General features: G+C 36.2%; 2 protein-coding genes and 1 long non-coding RNA gene across 5 annotated transcripts; all 3 read left to right on the top strand.

Annotated features, from left to right (window-relative positions):
* Nucleotides 1–1732: 1732 nt before the first annotated feature.
* On the top strand, nucleotides 1733–2935 carry LOC110862756. 2 transcript variants are annotated; one of them, XM_022111972.2, is made up of 2 exons: nucleotides 1733–1846; nucleotides 2346–2935. In XM_022111972.2, the coding sequence occupies exon 2, from the start codon at nucleotides 2346–2348 to the stop codon at nucleotides 2805–2807; it is 462 nt and encodes a 153-aa protein (XP_021967664.1). In that variant the 5' UTR covers nucleotides 1733–1846; the 3' UTR covers nucleotides 2808–2935. The 2 variants fall into 2 exon arrangements, with proteins under 2 accessions (XP_021967664.1, XP_035701739.1); XM_035845846.1 differs by lacking the exon at nucleotides 1733–1846 and adding an exon at nucleotides 1903–1959.
* Nucleotides 2936–12647: 9712 nt separating this feature from the next.
* LOC110862759 lies at nucleotides 12648–14855 on the top strand. 2 transcript variants are annotated; one of them, XM_022111974.2, is made up of 6 exons: nucleotides 12648–12715; nucleotides 13059–13202; nucleotides 13308–13342; nucleotides 13700–13930; nucleotides 14328–14497; nucleotides 14587–14855. In XM_022111974.2, the coding sequence occupies exons 1-6, from the start codon at nucleotides 12673–12675 to the stop codon at nucleotides 14720–14722; spliced, it is 759 nt and encodes a 252-aa protein (XP_021967666.1). In that variant the 5' UTR covers nucleotides 12648–12672; the 3' UTR covers nucleotides 14723–14855. The 2 variants fall into 2 exon arrangements, with proteins under 2 accessions (XP_021967666.1, XP_035701722.1); XM_035845829.1 differs by having other exon boundaries at nucleotides 12672–12715; nucleotides 13062–13202.
* A 2408-nt stretch (nucleotides 14856–17263) lies between these two features.
* Nucleotides 17264–18590, top strand: LOC118433672. Its single transcript, XR_004833507.1, has 4 exons — nucleotides 17264–17630; nucleotides 17697–17759; nucleotides 17856–17900; nucleotides 17963–18590. It is a non-coding gene; the product is annotated as an uncharacterized LOC118433672 (long non-coding RNA).

Raw genomic sequence — 18590 nt, 5'->3', positions numbered from 1 at the left:
CCACCAATCATGCCAAACTTCCGTTTCGCACAAACTCCACCCACTTCCGTAACAAACAGACATTCTGAATTATAATATAGATTCTTAAGTCTGTAATACAGACTTAACAAATATATTTCAAGGGTTTAGCTGATTTTGCCAAGAGTCACGTAACCAAACCTACCCTAACTTTTTTGTACAATTTGACGTCGAAGATTTACGAGACAAAATGGTTTGGGGTAGTTTGCCAGGAATCGTGTAATTTATGTAAGTTCGCTCGGAGTTAAGTAGAATATCTGTAATGTGGTTGGCATGGTTTAGGATTAAGACAGGCGTAACCTTTTTTTATAAAAGTTACCTAACCACAGACAATATTCATTGTTTTTTAGAATTTAAGAAGTTGACTGAGGAAGTTTTTTCTAATGATCCTACTTACATACAGTACAACTTACGACGTCCATCGATCAAGTAATTTTTAGATCAATGATTTTGGAGACGGATGATAATTGAATTTAGCCGGAATTAAACCTTCATGTAAATATAAATAAAAGTTTTGTGTTAATTATTTTGTAATAAATTAAACAATTTTCTGAACAAGTTAGTATCACATTGTTGGAAAGAAATTGTAGTTTGTTTAAAAATCCGTAAAAGATTTGAGAAAAATTTATGACGTGTTAAACAAGCATAAAAGTGTCTATTGTTAAAATATTCTGCGGCATCTTTATTTTATCCCATTGTGACAATAAAGGTGTAGAACTTTCCACTCTACATGAATTTATTGGATGGTATTGGTCTGAATGTTATTGTTTTGTCTATTCGTGGAAGCATGACATTGGGAGAAAATGTGAGTCAGGAAATTTAACGATTGAGATGAAGCTGCCAAGTTTTAAGTATGTCCCCTTAAAAAACATTTCACAATGCTGCGTAACCTGAGCAAATTACTGAAAATTTTTACATATGCAGCTTTTGCATGCGTTTAACGGATTTTGTGAAGCTTTGCAATGTTTATTAGACCATACTAATATGTGGATTTGTTAGTTAATTAATTACTGAGCTGTTACTACACTCTCAATAAATTTATTAAAACTTTATCTCCTGTGGAGGTACTATGCGGCTCTACCGCGTGGTAACGTTATAGTAGCAATTTATCAACTTGTAGTAACAACTTACCTCCGGTTTTTGTTACCCTGCGGAGACAAAGGGGCCTGGGCAGGATTTAGTCTCTGTATATATACTACCCGTAGGAGGTAAATTATTACCTAGGCGGTAGAGCCGCATAGTACCTCCGCTGTAGACAAAATTTTAATAAATTTATTGAGAGTGTACATTTTGTATAGACAACTTTAAACTTTTGAGAGAAAACGGGAAGACCATTATTAAACCGATGTTGACGAAGAATTAGAAAAGTCATAAAAAGTAGAGTGAAGGAAATCCAGTAAGATTTTGTGAAACTTGCATAGTTGACTATTGCATGAATTCGCTTTTAATGTCGACATGGAATCCATGTCATGGATTGTTGTATTTGTCTCAAGCCTTCACAAGAGTTGGAGCGATTAAGCTCATAGTCTATCAAAGTATTTTTTGCCCAGTTTCTTTCATGCGCTAATTAGTATGAACCCGTATGTGCGGTATACACGAAGATTAAGAGGAATTAGGAGAACCGCATTTTTTGTGAGATTCCAAGCATTCGGAAAGTGGGTAATCCCGATGAAATTTATGACACTGTTGTTTGAAAAGAGTTCGTTCGACTTGGATTTACTTTTTGTTAAAAATTTCGGGTTCACTTGGTAGTTAGTGTTTGAGTGGGTGACAAGGAAGGAAATCGTTTTGGGAATTTTGGATAAAATTTGCATTTTATAGAGAAAAGGTAAAAAGCATTGTTGCTAAATAGTAAGAATTTTGGCGCGATTATAAATTTTAAGGTGTGAGGTATTTAGGATGAATAGGGTGGTCAAAAAAAGGTACACTGCAATTAATTTGGTAAGAATTATTACCTTAAATTCGTGATGTATATGACTCTACTTACAACGACGGTAATAACGCGAACTAAATTTGGTAAAGATTAGGTAATAATTTCTACTAGGTCGGTGATATTATTTTACCAATTGGAGCTCAAACTTGTGAAATCTTTTCTAAAAATTCGTAACGAATATTCAAAAATTATTTTCAGTGTATGTAAGTTTACAAGTTTACACAGAAGATTGAACAAAAATTTATATATGTTTTTAAGAATTAGGAGAATAAATTTATTGAAGTAGTTTAATTTTTGTTATTTCCTACGAGAAAAAATTAGATTTCCAAAACGTATTTTTTTAATTGACGGGAAAGGGAATAATATTAAAATTAAACGATTATAATTTTTTCAGATGTCGCATAACCGCCGTATTCCCAGGGCCGAGGTGGAAGAAGCCTTCAAAAAGTTGGCGACTTACAATGGGAAAGATGAGACGTGCCAGGTGTGCGATTTGGGTCCTTTGCTGACCGCGCTTGTATACATCTGCACCCCAGAACAGTTCACGGGATATGTGAATCTATGGATCACAAATTACAATGGGATAATCCCAATGGATGTTATCGCAAAATTAGTGGCCTCGATTGATGACAATGTTGAACTGATGAGGATCCACGTCACAGCGGGGGACAGAGATAAAAACGGATTTATTGATGAGGCGGAATTTAAAAATATTGTACCCGTGTTGTTAGCACATAATCCAGATTTTCCGAGAGTTGATTATGAAGATTTTGTAAAGCAAGCGGACACGAATAAAGATGGGAAGGTTAGTATTGACGAGGCCGTTGAATGGTTTGCGGGCAGGGGGAAGAAGTAAGGAGGGTTTAATGTAATTAAGGAGAAAAATAAATATATGTGGGGTTATTATGAGATAAAATTAACATATATGTGTCAACATTTGTTGGAATATGTATCCCAAGTAAATAAAACAAGGTTGTTCGATTATGATTGTTTTGATTATTTTCTTACTTTACAAACATTGTAGACAAGGGTTTTATAAATGTTAAGGATTGTGTGTTAGGTGAAATTCTGGGTTTGTATTGTGCAATGAATTTTTTTTAAACTATGTATCCCCAATCAAGATTTCATTGATATCGCACAAAATTCAATACTATCAAATTCTTTGCCAAACTAATACTGGAAATTAAGCTTAATACCTGTGGAGGACACGGCTAGGACTGCCGTTAGACTGACAATTAGTACACCAACAATTTTTAACATTGTCGAGAAGACGGGTGAACTTTTGAGTTGGGTTAGGTTACCGTTACCTTCCCGATACCATTACTCTACTGAATGCCATATTTGGGCTTCCATAATTTAATCTCATGTTTAGCCAACAAATAAGATAGTTCTGAGATTGAAATGAGAGATATTTTAATCCCAAAATCCATTATCAGTTATTGTCCTTTTTAAGTTGCGTGGTCCGCGGGAATAATGTATGCAAAAGCTAGACCGTCACAGATTTTTTTATTTCCGTTTTTTGTCACGAAATAATTTGCAATTGTTGCTATACGATGGGAAATATAATACCCAATTCATAACTACGTAGCTACATATTTATGTAAGTCTATTCTTCAGTTTAAGTATTGTAACGCCCCTTATTCTAATTTGGGATTACGTGCCACACTCAGCATGTTTGGTTTATTTATTTATCATTTATTATTTATGGTGACTTGATTTAAACCTTGTGAAAAAGTCGGCATGAAAAATCCTGTTAGAGGGCCTCTATCTTATCCAGGGTTGCGAAACAATTTAGTTATCAATTCCGTTAAATACAACATTTTAAAAATGGCTTTATTTCAATGCCGGACGTGGGGCGAGCTGTGAGGAAATATTGAAGGACAAGAGTGGACAAGGCTTGATTAATTTTAAAGGGGAGATAAGGTTTCAAAATTTGTGTTTCTTTTGTCTAAACCTTGTCCCAAGATCCTAACAATTTCACAGACCACTGTTTCTAGTCCCCTTTATACATAAGTATCGACGACCTCCATGAGCTATCGCCGGTGAAAAACATTTGATTGTAATTTCCTGGATTTTCTTTCCAAATCCTATTAGGGGTGTTAAAAGTAGTCGATTTTGTAGGTTTTAAAAAATCTCAGATCCCCCCGTGGGGTCACAGCATGTCAAATTCGAAGAAAACCTGTATACCTTCCTCCTTTCATTGTGAGGAAACTAAATGAGCTACATAGCTCAAACTTGACACATAACCTTAAGGGGTCAGTCTTGAATCATTCTGGTCTTCAAGTAGATATCTGCATTCTGTGACCTAAAAATGACCTTTTGTTTCGTAATAGTAAAAATATGTATCAGTTTAGTGACAATCCATAAAAATAAAAACATATAATATTATTAACTGCTTAAAATTAAATATTATTTGGTCCCTAGAAAACTGTGGATTGTCACTATACTTACACATATTTTTACTATTACGAAACAAAAGGTCATTTTTAGGTCACAGAATGCAGATATCGAGTTGAAAATCAGAATGACTCAAGACTGACCCCTTAAGGTTATTTGTGTCAAGTTTGAGCTATGTAGCTCATTTAGTTTCCTCACAATGAAAGGAGGAAGGTATACAGGTTTTCTTCGAATTTGACCTGGTGTGACCCCACGGGGGGATCTGAGATTTTTTAAAACCTACAAAATCGACTACTTTTAACACCCCTAATAGGATTTGGAAAGAAAATCCAGGAAATTACAATCAAATGTTTCTCACCGGCGATAGCTCATGGAGGTCGTCTATCATAATAACTGCATGCTTAGAGTGGTGATACACATTCTTGAAGAGGAAATTTTAACGAAGTTTGTTAAATGTCGTTATATATTGACGTTTACGTGCGTCAATACCTCAATGGTAGAAGTCCGTTTTATTTGCACTATATATGCAAACCATAAAGTCAAGATCATTTATTTATTAACCTCTCCTAGAAATTGTGAGCACCCACCTCGGCAATGGATGTCCCATCTATACATGAGCGGAGCCTTGTTGTGCTGACATTGACAGACCCCTCCCAAAAAATATGTGGCATCGAGTTGACATTTTGATGTGTAATTATAAAGGGCAAAATAGAACAATTTGGATTGCAATGGGATGTGCAACTTGTTCGTATTAAAAGCCAAATAGGCTGAAAATCAGCTTTATGGAGTATTTTACCGAGCAAAAATTGACACAATTGTGGTCAGACTAGAGTTATTAAATTAAATAGATTTATTGGTTGATATCACTTCTTAACGAATAGAGGTAAGGAATACGTTATAAATGGTTACTGTTGTAGCATACATTAGGGATTCATAAATATGATATTGATAAATTGTGGATTACAAATTACACATAATTTACAAACCTAGTTAGGATTACGGACTAGGGATTACAATAAAATATAAATTTTTCGAGGATTGCTGGATTACGGATTATTTTCAATATAACCTGCCCATGCCTGTCAATATTACGAATTATTTACACATAGACCGAATCCTGTTACAACTTTTACCCGTCTTACAACTTGACCTACTTAAAAATCATGAATTTACAAGGCCATTTATGCATTTATTACAAGTTTATGTTTGCAAATGCATTTGCACACCAATTGGGAATTTTAACATTCCAGAGACCCGTTCGTGCGTTACGAATTTAATGTTCGTTCCGTTGGACCTTGTTTGGAATATGAAAATGATTTCAAGTACCAGCACATCGGTAAATCTAATGAATTTCTTTATTTTTTTTACACATTTCTGCACATGTTTCTCATTTAAGGGATTTAGCATTTTTGCCCCTAAGCTACAGCCAATACACGACCCGTCTCGGCGTAAAAGTCGTCAACTGCTTGTTCTTTTTCCAAAGAGTGGGTCCATCCTTGAAGAAATATTTATCAAAGATTTCTCCAGCTCGGCCGAAATCTGTCACTTGCACGAGTCTAAAAAATAAGTCGTATTGTTAAAAATGGTAGACTACATCATGCAGCACAAAAAATTAATGGGTTTTAAAAGAACATCCATGTTGCACGTTTTTTCTATATGTTTGTGCCTTTTACAACGCTGGCTTTGTATTCAACATATACCGCGTAAAACGCAGTAAAAACACAAAAATACAATTGGTCAAACTTGCATAACTGATTTTGTGTGGGTTAATTTAGTGGGAAAAACATACATTTACAACGAGGTGATCCATGATTGAGTTCTTTGTCCAAGCCCCGGATTTAAACTCTCCCACCGAACTGACCTCCGTGACTGTGCAACTGTCCAGAAACTTTCCGTCCTCGTCAGCAAAGCGCAAGAGGTCGAACAGGATCCCGGAATAGCAGGGACTCTTGCGGCAGGATGACTTGGCCACTGCCTTGTTGGATAAAAGGTAAGACGCGTTCGAAATTACCCAGGGATGATCCTAGTACGTGCAGACATATTTACATACATAAATCGTGTACCGGTTAGTTTAATGTCATGTTATATACAATGTAGAATATTATCAGGGAAAAAGTTCGTAAATTTCAATCAGCTACCGAAATTGTACCTCTGAAATTTCGATAACGAATTGAAATTGACGAGTTTTTTTTCTATCGAAAAATCTCCCATTATGGTGTGGTGACCCTCTAATCGACGCTGGTCATATCTTGTAATATTCGCTAAATTATTTAAATGGGAATTCAAATATATGCAGGAATGTATGTAATCCAAAATTAAATGGAGTTGGGCATTTAATTGTGACTTGATTAAAACTTGGTGAAAAGTTGACATAAAAACCTTGATGAGAGGCTACTCTCTTAGCCAGGGTTGTGAAACAATGTAATTTTAAGTTCCATTAAATACAATTTGTAAGAAAGATATCTAATTCACTGAACGTGGGGCGAGCTGGGAAAATGCAGGAGTGGATGAGGCTTGATTAGCATTTAAGGGAACGAAAGTTTGGAAATTTCTGTTTCAGTGGTTGAAACCGCGTCCCTAAATCCTCGCACTTTCACTGCCGCTGCTTTTAGTCCTCTGTGTAATGGAGTATCTTAATAACTGCAAGTTTTGCATGGTAATATAATTTTTTCGAGATGCTTTTTTAAAGAGATTTGTTAAGAGTTATTATGTATTGATAGGGTGGATTAATATTGAGATGTGCGTACGTATGTACCTCAATGGTAGAAATCCGTTTTATTTGGACTACATCTGCAAGCCAAAGTCAAGATCATTTATTTATTAACCTCTCCAACAACTCTTGAGCACCCACCTCGACAATAGAGGTCCCATCCATACATGATCGGAGCCTTGTTGGGTGGACATTGGCAGACCTTTCCCAAACAATTTGTGACATTGAGTTGACATGTTGATGTGGAATTACAAGTTCCCAAATAGTCGGGTTGGGGTCCTCCAAACGAGTACATTAAATAATTCAAGATATGTAATTTACAGCATAAGATGCGGGTAGGTTTTTTTCTAATCAATTTATAAGTTTTTTAATTCTTTGTATTTTGTGCAATGCCATTCATAGCATTCAGATTTTGTTGGAGTGTATGTAATCATTACCTTACAATAACTATACAATGAGTAAATACACATAATGTTAAGAATACAAATGATTTCAACAACACAAAAAGGTTGTTAGTGCTTGCTTGTACAAGTTATACAATACTATAAAATTCTTTGCCAAACTTATACTGGAAATTAAACTAAATACCTGTGGAGGACACGGCTAGGACTGACTTTACGCTGACAATTAATACACAAAGAATTTTTAACATTGTCGTGAAGACGGGTGCACTTTTGAGGCCTTTCTCGATACCAGCTTATGGCAAGATTTAGTCTACGATTTATAAGAATTTGATCTATTAGAATCACACAGATGACAAGTTCCGGCCGAGCAGGAGAGATCTTTGATAAATATTTCGTCAAGGATGGGCCCACTCTTTGGAAGAAGGAGAAACAGTTGACGACTTTTATGCCGAGACGGGTCGTTTATTGGGTGTAGCTTTACCCGGGTGTAGAAATTCTTGTCCTTGCAGGAAATTTTCCTATATAAATGTGTATATGCAGAAATGGGAGCAGTAATGAATAAAATTAGGTGGATTTGATGATGTGCGGGCTTTTGAAATCGTTTTTGTATGTAGTACGAATAAAACCCATCCTCCCACTATTTATCTGACAATCTGCGCCATAATTATTCAAAAAATATTTATTCATTTTAAGCTTCGAAAAAAATATTCATTCCTTATTCATCATTATTCACTTTATTCAAAATTTACCATATTAGCCGAAATGCCTTCATTTAGTAATTTAGTCTCACAATGACCAATTTCTCAGACCCACGGGAGTAAAAAAAGATTAGTTGACATCTAAATATTTTGATCAAGTATGTTAAAAATAATTACTGCAGCCCGTGCGTTCGATTTATGCCGCGAAAGTGCAAACGCGTTTGCCGGGAAAAGTTTATCAGGAAACCGAGAAACTGACAAGTTAACCCTAGGCAAGCGACCTAGGGAAGGATCCGCAGACCTAGGATAAACTTTTTACAATCTGTCCCTAAAAAAAAAAAAGAAAAGGTCCGACAAAAAAAATGGGACCGGAACGGAAATTCTGCAGAAAATTTTATTTTGGGTACCGGGAAAATACATGACCTAGGCCTGAGTAAAAATTTCCGTTTGCCGGGAAATTTTCACAAATCGCACCCACGCTGCAGCCAATTCTTAATACTGGTTTTGAAAAAATTCAAATACGCCTAATATTTGCTGGGTGGGGTTGGGTTAGGTTAGTTACCTGTGATGGTAAGGATGGCTAGCGCAAGACCACGGGAGCGAAGAGGACGAGTGGGAGATAATTGGATAGTTTTGCGGTGGAGAACTCAGTAACCATTCGTACGAACAAAAAGGTTGCGCTCCTCCTGTCTGCATATGGCAATTCATTCCCCACAAATATCGTTGACTGTTGACTGTTGAAAGTGATTTTTCACGAAAACTCCATCACTTTATTTAAAACTTCGAATATCGCAAAGAATTTGATATATGTTTTTAATTTGTACAGGACGCAATCCTTACTCGATGCGCACCCCTATAGCATGTTATTGGAATAAATTTATAATTAATTATTGATCCCTTAAAATACAAAACACGAACACCCTTCAATGTTCAGTACCAAATTGTAGAAAGCTTTTAGCACGTAAGTCAATCCATATCAAATATTTATAGGTATAAGAATCGATATCCAACTGAAATACCTTGTGCATATGTAGAAGTAACTTTTGCTCAGTTTGAACTGTTCTTAGAAATTCTATTGTACCAAATTCAAAAATTTATTTCTTCTTGTATATTTCGAATAGGAATCGTGTTTTCATGATTTATGTGGAAAATTAGAATGAAGCACATCCGCTTCCAGATACTTTGTAGATTTTTGCTTTTTATGATTTCGGTCTTTGTACCTGAAAGTTCCACCTTGAACTTAACCAAAACCCTATTTCAATACCTAGACCCAAATTGTCATGTAATCCTTGCCCAGCACAACAACTTCCAACATTCACAGCATCCTCTATCTTTCCCGTTTTCATTCAAAAACGGGATGTATATATTTCACCTACCTCAGATTAACATATCCTCCTGGATTCGTTATGGAGGCCCTGCTCTAAACACTTCCAGTGTTCCCCCTGGGATCTTCTCAGCTATAGAGAAAACAAAGATTCCTTGCTCCATAAGCGTCATTGTTACGCAACGTTCGGATTTTAAGCACAAAATTGAAGATTTGTCAGTTGAAGCATTTAACAATATAGGTTTTCACCAATCAAAAGCCTTATACAGAATTTTGTACGCAAAACCCATCCACAATGGGTACTTTATCTCCAAGTTGAATCCCCGATCAGCACTCGTAATCCAGGTTCAGGTGGACTTCGATCGGGTCTTTAATGTTGGCGAATGGCGGAAGTCGGCATTTCGACCGTTTTTGAATATAATCCTAAAAAATCATCTTCAAGAAGTTTGGGTGACTTAGATTTCCCAAGGCCGCAATACCGATATTGAAACAGACAGGTCCTTTGCTATATCTTGTATTCGCAAGCATACGAATTTTCATAGCCTGGTTGAATCTTCGACTGATATCTATATAAACAGTGAGCAGCAGTCATTATTAAATTTGAATGGATATTACAACCGGAAAGAATCTTGCGAAGGACATGACAAAGGTGTCTTTGAACTAGTACGAGACGGCTATCGTCCGCGTGTGATGCTCTTTTTTAGTCTTGTTTGTCTAGGAAATTATAGCTATGGGTATGCCAATTTCGACATGGAGATGATCAGCGAGTACCGAAGCAAACGGGGCATTGAGAGACGAACTTATACAGATTACTTGTACGCCGACAGACATCGTGACAGCAGGTACGAGTACCATGTTACCACGAAACGACAAGGATATTCGTTCATAACATGCTATTCAAGGGAAGTATTGTCATTTAAGGTTCTGGTTGCACCATTCGGTGTCCAAGTATGGATTAGTATAATGGCGTTTATGGTAATAGTAACGATGGTCGTAGCCATTGTTTTTGTAACCAAAGAGAAACATGGTTGCTTGGAGGCGATATCTATGGCTCACCTGATAACTGTATCGATCGTTCTTGTCAACCCGACTGAAATATCGAAGAAAAGTTGGCACTGGTTGGCAATCAGGATCCTCTTAGGAAATTCGATACTTCTGTTTCAAATAATGAGTAATGCTTATCTTGGGACTGCGATTACTGCAATATCAGCCCCATTAGAGTCAAAGTCAGTTACACACTTTGAGCAGCTGGCGAAACCCGGATGTGAATGGGGCAACGAGAAGTGTCATGTAGCTAGATTGAAAGGATTCAAGAAATATGTCGAACTAATCTATAACCACGTGGAAGTCGTATGGGACCGGAATAAGCACGATGATGCGTACTATGTCGGACTTGGTATAAAATTCGACCATGACAGAAACCGGACTCTTGAAACCTTACGGAATCATACAATTCGTGGATTTGATATCGATGCAGATTTTGTCTTGTTGCCATATTCTATCGAGGCCAACGTGTCAAAGAAGAAACTAACCAGGAACAATTTCTATAAAGAGCTAGAGACATACTTGAAAAGAAGGGTGATAGATATTACGAAGGCATTCGAATATACGAACCAAAGAATAAACACTAGCTCCATTCATACCTTGCGATTATTCGACTTGCTTGATCCGTTGCACATACAACATCCCTTACTTGGAAATTTATCTGACATGAAATACTTTGAAAACGAGTGGTCTATTGAGCGTGCCCTCGTTCAGTGTGGAAGGACTGCGATAATTCTAGACGATATTGAAGCGCAGTGGGAAATACGCTATTTTCGTAAGCACTATGCATGGCTCAAATTCTTTAAGTCGCAGTCGTCTATTCTAACTTCGGAGGCGGGATGGGATTTTAGTGTCCAACTGAATTCAGTCATTCCAAAAATATTTGGAAGATTGTATACCACTGGTATTGTACAACTATTGGAGGCGTGGCCGCACCCAGTGTCCAAGAGGCGACAGAATATTACGAGAAATGTCTATGCCCTGGAGACGCAGAATAAAGAACGAGTCGATGCTGTTAAGAAAATTCGTTTGAGTGGGAGCATCCAAACAATATTTTGGATATTCCTAGGACTCTCGTTAATTTCGCTTGTCGAGGGTTTAATATTGGAGATTAGAATACAGAAGCAAGCATGGAACTGTATGCTTGTATTCGGCGCATGGTTGGTAAACATGTACAAATATGTGGCTGCAATACATGTGTGTAACATATGGAAAGCCTTAAAGTCTAAACTGAAATTGTGAGAGCTATAAATTATTCGAGACCAATTGAGAAATTGGTATGCTAAGTAAAGATTGTTATTAGTTATGATTTGCATTTATTGGACATCGAATTTTAATTCATCCGATGATACACTGCACGCTAATAGATTTATCTCCCTCGCCACATGAAATTAAAACCTACCTATTGGTTTTGAGTAACTAAATTTTGTTAACAACTAGATATTTCGAGTAGCCAATTAAACTTTAGTTTTGCATGCACGATAGTACTTTAGTGCGATTAAAGAAAGTTAAGAGATGAATAATTTCAAAAAAGGTTAGCCTAAGCTGAAAAATTGCAAGCACTCTTTCTATTGTCCTTATGCAATAAAGATACCAAAGTTAGGAACTTGTGGACCACGTATGTCTTAGTTATGTGAGGTTTGGCTCAATTGTATTGAATTGTGTTGATTACAATTTGGGAATTAATAAAAACGAAAATTATTCAACTTCCAACAAAACAATTTCTTAATGCGTGTTTAATAGTGCTTAATTTACTATCGCTCGTGACTGACAAATATTGTACCTTTGAGATGAAAAGTAGAGATATGGCTCAGGTCATCAATTTCTACCGATCCATACAACAATTTAAAAATAAGCTTTCAAAGGCTTAAATAGCCATGTAGCTTTTGGGTATTATATTTCGCATAGCCAACAATTGCAAATTATTTCGTGACAGGAAATGAAAATGAGAAAACCTGTGACTATCTTGGGTATGCGTCATTTTCGTGGACCATGCAAATGAAAAGGACAATAACTGATAATAGACTTTGGGATTGAAATATCTCTCATTTCAATCTCAGAACTATTTTATTTGTTAGCCATACATGAACCTGACTGATATTAAATTATGGAATGGAGAATTTGCAACTCAGTAGGAGTCTGGCATGACGAAGGTAATCTTCATCATAATGGCGGTCGCCAAAGCAGGTAATTAAATTTAAAATGGAGAAATATCGCTTCTTAAGTATGGAGTAAATCAATTTTTGCTGGGTGAAAAATTGGCCAGGTTAAAACCCACTTGTCACTTTCTGACATAGACCCGACTTTCACTTGTCACAATTTGGCGATTACATTTGTGGCTGCATAAATATGCAAAAAATATAAAACACTTGGTTGCCGTTGGAGAATAAAAAAGCAAACCCATGTTGAGTTACATTAATTCGGGTAATTTGAAACATAGCTCGCAATAAAATGGTCCCTGGTACCCAAGGCACCAGGTTCCCCTGCGAGCTATTGTTTGAGTTTGCAATAAAAATTTTGAATTTTCCAGTAGGATTCCATGCCGACTATTTGGCCCCTTGCAATTCCACATCACACTTAAGTAAACTCGATTACACGTATTGTTTGGACGGAGTCTGTCAATGTCCGCCTAATAAGGCCCCGGCGATAGTTTGGCGGGACTTTTATTGTCAAGGTGGGTGCAGTTTCCTGCCAAAAGTTTGTTGTAGGGGTTTATAATTTTAATTTTACACAGTTTGTTGGAAACGCTAAAATGTAATCTTGATTTTACTCCTTGCAGATATTGTGCAAATTGGACGGATTTCCACGATTGAAGTACGCAAATAATATATATATATTTTGGCAAGTTTTGTTGAAAAATGTTCATTCCTTTACTCATTCATAATTTGGAAAAAATTATTTGTTGTTCAGTATTCCTTCAGTATTCATTTTATTGAAAACTCACGGTATTGGATGAGTTTCTCAACTTTCCCTGCGTAGACAACATAGAGTAAAAAATGAATGATGAAAAAATATTTCTTCTTTATTCATTCACACCAATGGAAAAGATATTCATTCAGTATTCATTTATTCGTAAATCCGAATATGTAAAATTTTTATTAAATTTTTGAATATCGAATGAATAATTTATTATTTCATCATTAAATGAATGGATGTATGCGCACATGACAGGACCATCCCTGGGTAATTTCGAACGCGTCGTGCCTCTCCTCCAAGATGGCGGTGGCCAAGTCGTGCCGCCAGAGTCCCTGCTATTCCGGGATCTTATTCGAGCTCTTGCGCAGTGCGGACGAGGACGGAAAGTTTCTGGACAATTGCACAATCACGGAGGTCAGTTCGCTTGGACGGTTTCAATCCGGGGCTTGGACGAAGAACTCAATCATGGATCACCTTGCGGCTAATGTATGATTTAAATCACTTTGTTCATCTAATTTTAATCTTTGATTTTTTTGATTTATTCATCACATATGTATAGTTACTTTTTTAATTTCTATGGAAATTAAAGAGTTTGATGTTGCAATATCAAACTCAACCTTTAAAAATTTTGATTTTTTCCGGAACATACCACTGGTTAGATAAGAAGAATGTATTAATAAAAAATTAGTTGAATTTTGTAAATGACAAAACCGTAATGTATGTAGGTTCAGGAAAATTACCAAAACAGAGCAAAATTTATTTTTTTTGCAACACTTTGAATGCTTTTGAGGGCGCAAATAGGGCCCTTGTGTATGTATGATCCTCTGCCAGTTTTCGTGCACACCTTAGAAATACCCAGCTTCAAAGACATCACTCTTTTCAGAAAACTGATCTGGGGCTAGCCATTTTCAACGAACCGACCTTATCGCAAGATGTTAAGGCGGCGGTCCATTTCGAATCCATCCTGGTGGGAGACTCCAGGTACAATATTTCTCTAGGGATCGCCTTCCCCAAGTCGTTTAATAAAAAGCGTGCTGACGAATTGGACAACAGGTGAGAGATTACTGATTAAATGCAACAATTAATTAACTTACATTTATATCAAGATTTAATCTACCATTTAAATTAATGTGATCTATTAGAATCACAGAGATGACTGATACCGGCCGAGCTGGAGAGATCTTTGATAAATATTTCCTCAAGGATGGACCCACTCTTTGGAAGAGGGAGAAACAGTTGACGACATTTAAGCCGAGACGGGTCGTTTATTGGGTGTAGCTTTATGGGAAATTCGTGTCATTCCATGAACTTTTCCAAAATAAATTGTGTATGTGCAGAAATTGGAGCAATAAAGAAAATTAGGTGGATTTGATGACGTGCTAGCTTTTTGAAATAATCCTCCCTTATAAAATCCCATTGTGACTCTTTCATTCATTCATTCATTCATTCATTCACTCCGAAGCCGAATAGATTTTGACAAAATTTTGACAAAACTTTTGTCAAAAAAATAAAGCGAAAATTTTGACTAGAAATTCTTTATGGCGACGAATGACAAAACTTTTGACAAAAAGTTGAAGCAAAAATTGGTTCTCGGAATAGCTTATGCGGTTCAATGACAAAATTTTTGACAAAAAATTTAAGTAAAAATCTGGTCGATCTGATAATTTCCATGGTTTTAATAGACTTATATGACGGGCGCGCCATGCCCGTCCTTGGACGGGCCTTATTAGTGGCCTTAGGTCACTATCCTCAATTATAAAATCCCATTGTGGCTCTTTCATTCATTCATTCATTCATTCACTCCGAAGCAAACTAAAGTTGACAAAACTTTTGACAAAAAATTAAAGCAAAACTTTAACGTAAATATCATTTTGGTTGTTATGTCGTTATGGCGGACTCTATTACTGCACAGACAACAGTTAGCCCGAGTCATTAGCCCGAGTCAGGGCTTATGTAACCTCTTTGTCCGTCTGTCGTATGTCTGTCACGACGATAACTTTTCTACTTAACCGATTGACTTGAAATTTGGCACACACTTAAAACATGTAAAATGAAAGGCTAAGTTCGAAGATGGGTGAGATTGGTCAAGTGGTTGACCAGTTGTGGTCATCTAGCGTGGTGGGGGTACTATGCCTCAAATTTTCAAAATTGTGCTAGAGAGCTGAAATTTGGCATGAACGTTGCTATTGGATTATACTAAAAGAATATGGAGTAAAATTAGGAAAATTTTAATCTGGGGGGACCCTGTTGGGTGACCCCCAACGATTTTTCAAAATCATCCAATCGAGCTGAAATTTGGCATTTAGGTTCTTAATGATTTGTGATAGAGAATTATAAAGTGAAATTGTTACAAAAATTAACCAGAGGCACCCTATGAGGTGACCCATACCGATACTTAAGAGTTGTGAGATTTGGTTGAAATTCGGTACGGTGTGTATTGATATATTTACGTGTTGATAAATAAAGTGCATTCGCCCGTCGTTATGACGGGCTTTCCTACTAGTTTTTATATGTTTTAGGAGTAGAATCCACTGTTTGTTTAACGGTCTGCGCCGTACATGTTCAAAAAAACTTTATTGATTAAAAATATTCATTCCTTATTTGGTCATTAATAATTTGGAAAAAACGTTATCTAACGTTTATTCACTACTCATTTTATTCAAAATTTGCAGTATTAGCCGAATTTCTCAGTTTCCCTATGTGTTAAGCACAAGTAAAAATGAATGGTGAAAATTTTTTTTTCATTATTCACTCACACAGAGATTCATTTTTCATTTATTAAAAACTCAGATAAAAATTCAATTCAATATTCATTTAATTTTTGAATATTGGATGGATTGAACTTGGTCGCGAATTGTGGCAAATTATAATCTCTAGGACTCCCACACCCAATCGACGGCAAGGATGTTTTCGTAAACAAATGGGTAGCTGGAATATGTATGTAGTTTGCAATACTTCTTGTACCTCAAGGTAGGATTCGAAGTTGCCCTGGGCCTGAAAATAAGTGCCTGGACATGCCTGAATACCCTATATCGTCGTGCTAGTTCTAAACAGCCATAAGTTTCATCGAGTAGGGTTAGGTTACAAGCGCGTGTAACCTAACCATACTCCATGGTTGTAAATTGGTGTTTATATAACTGAAGGCAAGTTTAAATATGAAAGCTTTTAAGATGGAAAAGTAAATTTGTACACAATAACAGCCTGTAAAATATTCATTATCATGAATAATGAAGGCAGGATCCCACCTCCTGGACATATCATAAATACATTTTGGAATTTCCAAAATTTTAATTTAATAAACTAAACGAAATTCGCTTATGGAATAATTTACGTGCTAAAGTGTGCTCATTAATATTTATCAGAGTTTGAATTATTTCATAACCAGTTGGAATTTTGCACTTCTCTTTTTTAGCCTTAAAAATTCAAGTATTCAATTTGTATAGGTTAACGAGAAATTACACGTGCAATTTAGACGATACAAATAAGTAGGTATAATTTGCTCGTGGATTAAATTATTTTGATCAAATGCTCGCCTTGAATATTGTTAAACTTATTATGTGAATTTGACCAACTGTATGTAATACAATATTGTGCAAGTACTATTGCGAAGTGGGTATTCATGAGTGCGTGGTTACTTTCGTAGTCTTTGTATTGCAAGATATGTAAGTTGCTACAATTACAAGATTATGTTATAAGGTTGGGAATCGCGTCACCATCGTAACAATTTATATTAAAATTGAGCACTTGTTTTTTTCTTCGCAAACCATTTAACAATACTCAGGATACAACTGAATCATGAATACCCCGAATACATTCATGTGAGATATCACCTGAACTACAATACTCGATTTACTTAAAAAGCGGTTGGGTTCTGATTCTTTACATCAATCCATCTCAAGATTTGGAAATCGGTGTCAGCCCCGACCAGTGGTGGTTTATATTTTAAAGTAAAATCCTGCCCGCAATAAGATTAAAATACAAAAAAAGCTCTTCTTTATAGACAATCAGAGATGATTTGTTTTTTAATTTTCACTTTTCTGATACTTTCAGTTGTGCATACATCTGCACAGGTAACTTTGATTAGACCAATTATTTTAATATTTAACAGATTACGTATTTATTTTTAGCATGGACAGCACTGCCTTACTCCAGAAAAATCTTCAAAATTGCGGATGAAACCTTTAGGGTAGATTTTATCATGATATTAATGTTAATGTAATTTTTATAAATTAAAAATATCTAAAAATTCCAGAGCATAGAAGCAAACACAACGTTGCAAGATGTGAATACTGCTTGTCTAACCGCAATTTTCAAGGTACGTAAAATATTATGCATGATTAAATGGATATTAACGCGTAAGAAAATATGTTTTTTTAGAATAGATTTAATTTTGACGATTTCTTAATTTTAGGGAAATGTTGCGTTGTGTGACCGAAAGTTATTTACCTTACCACAAGTAATTTTTCGTTTTAATTAAAGTTAGACCTGCATTTTCAAAAAATTGATTGTGTATTTCAGGCAAAATCTTGCGAGGAAGTTGTTAACCATGAGGGTTTTTGCTCATCACCTCCATCCCATGGCGGAACACAATCTGCAAAGTATTTCACGCATGCGACACCCTCTATAAGCCAGCGAGCCTGGTATTATGGGAACTAAATGCGGTCGTTGTAAATTGCGACATACTAATTAGTTCTGGGACCCCGACAAATTTTTCAAATGGACCGCATTTCTGTGCCGAGTTGGAAGTACTGGACCACATCAATCCACAAAATGTCTTGAATTCTGGAATTAGCACGTATTGTGCTCTTAAGTCTCGACAAACTGTTGAGTGGGCAGCATCGCCACCAAATTATTTTGGGTACCCAGGAAACCAATGGCCAGTACTTTGTCCGGAAATTGGTAGCAATGAACTTGATTCTGAGATTAGGGAGGATTATGGGTGGGCTGGAAATATAAAATTCCGTAAAATGATATCAGGTAAACCATTTGTGGTGGTGGAGTATTTTAGTTCAACCGGGCTTCGCGAAAACTTAACGGTAGCGGTGACAGAATAAACGTTGGTTTTTTCCATGGATATTTGGATGGAAGTTGTCTTTGTATTTTAAATTACCTGAGAACCAAAATAATAAAAATAATAAACACTGGT

This window comes from Folsomia candida, unplaced genomic scaffold (assembly GCF_002217175.1).
Source record: "Folsomia candida strain VU population unplaced genomic scaffold, ASM221717v1 Fcan01_Sc067, whole genome shotgun sequence".
NCBI classification, from domain to species: Eukaryota; Metazoa; Arthropoda; class Collembola; order Entomobryomorpha; family Isotomidae; genus Folsomia; species Folsomia candida.
The sequence above is the reverse complement of the archived record's forward strand: the minus strand, read 5'-3'. Positions and strand labels throughout refer to the sequence as shown.

Bases quoted from the DNA above. Each gene is read 5' to 3' on its own strand.
- LOC110862756 (XM_035845846.1), top strand. From the start codon at position 1,918: ATGAATAGGGTGGTCAAAAAAAGGTACACTGCAATTAATTTG. The intron at 1,960-2,345 runs GTAAGAATTATT...TAATTTTTTCAG, and splicing joins GGTACACTGCAATTAATTTG to ATGTCGCATAACCGCCGTAT.
- LOC110862759 (XM_022111974.2), top strand. From the start codon at position 12,673: ATGACGAAGGTAATCTTCATCATAATGGCGGTCGCCAAAGCAG. The intron at 13,343-13,699 runs GTACGCAAATAA...CGCACATGACAG, and splicing joins GACGGATTTCCACGATTGAA to GACCATCCCTGGGTAATTTC. The intron at 14,498-14,586 runs GTGAGAGATTAC...GTGATCTATTAG, and splicing joins GCTGACGAATTGGACAACAG to AATCACAGAGATGACTGATA.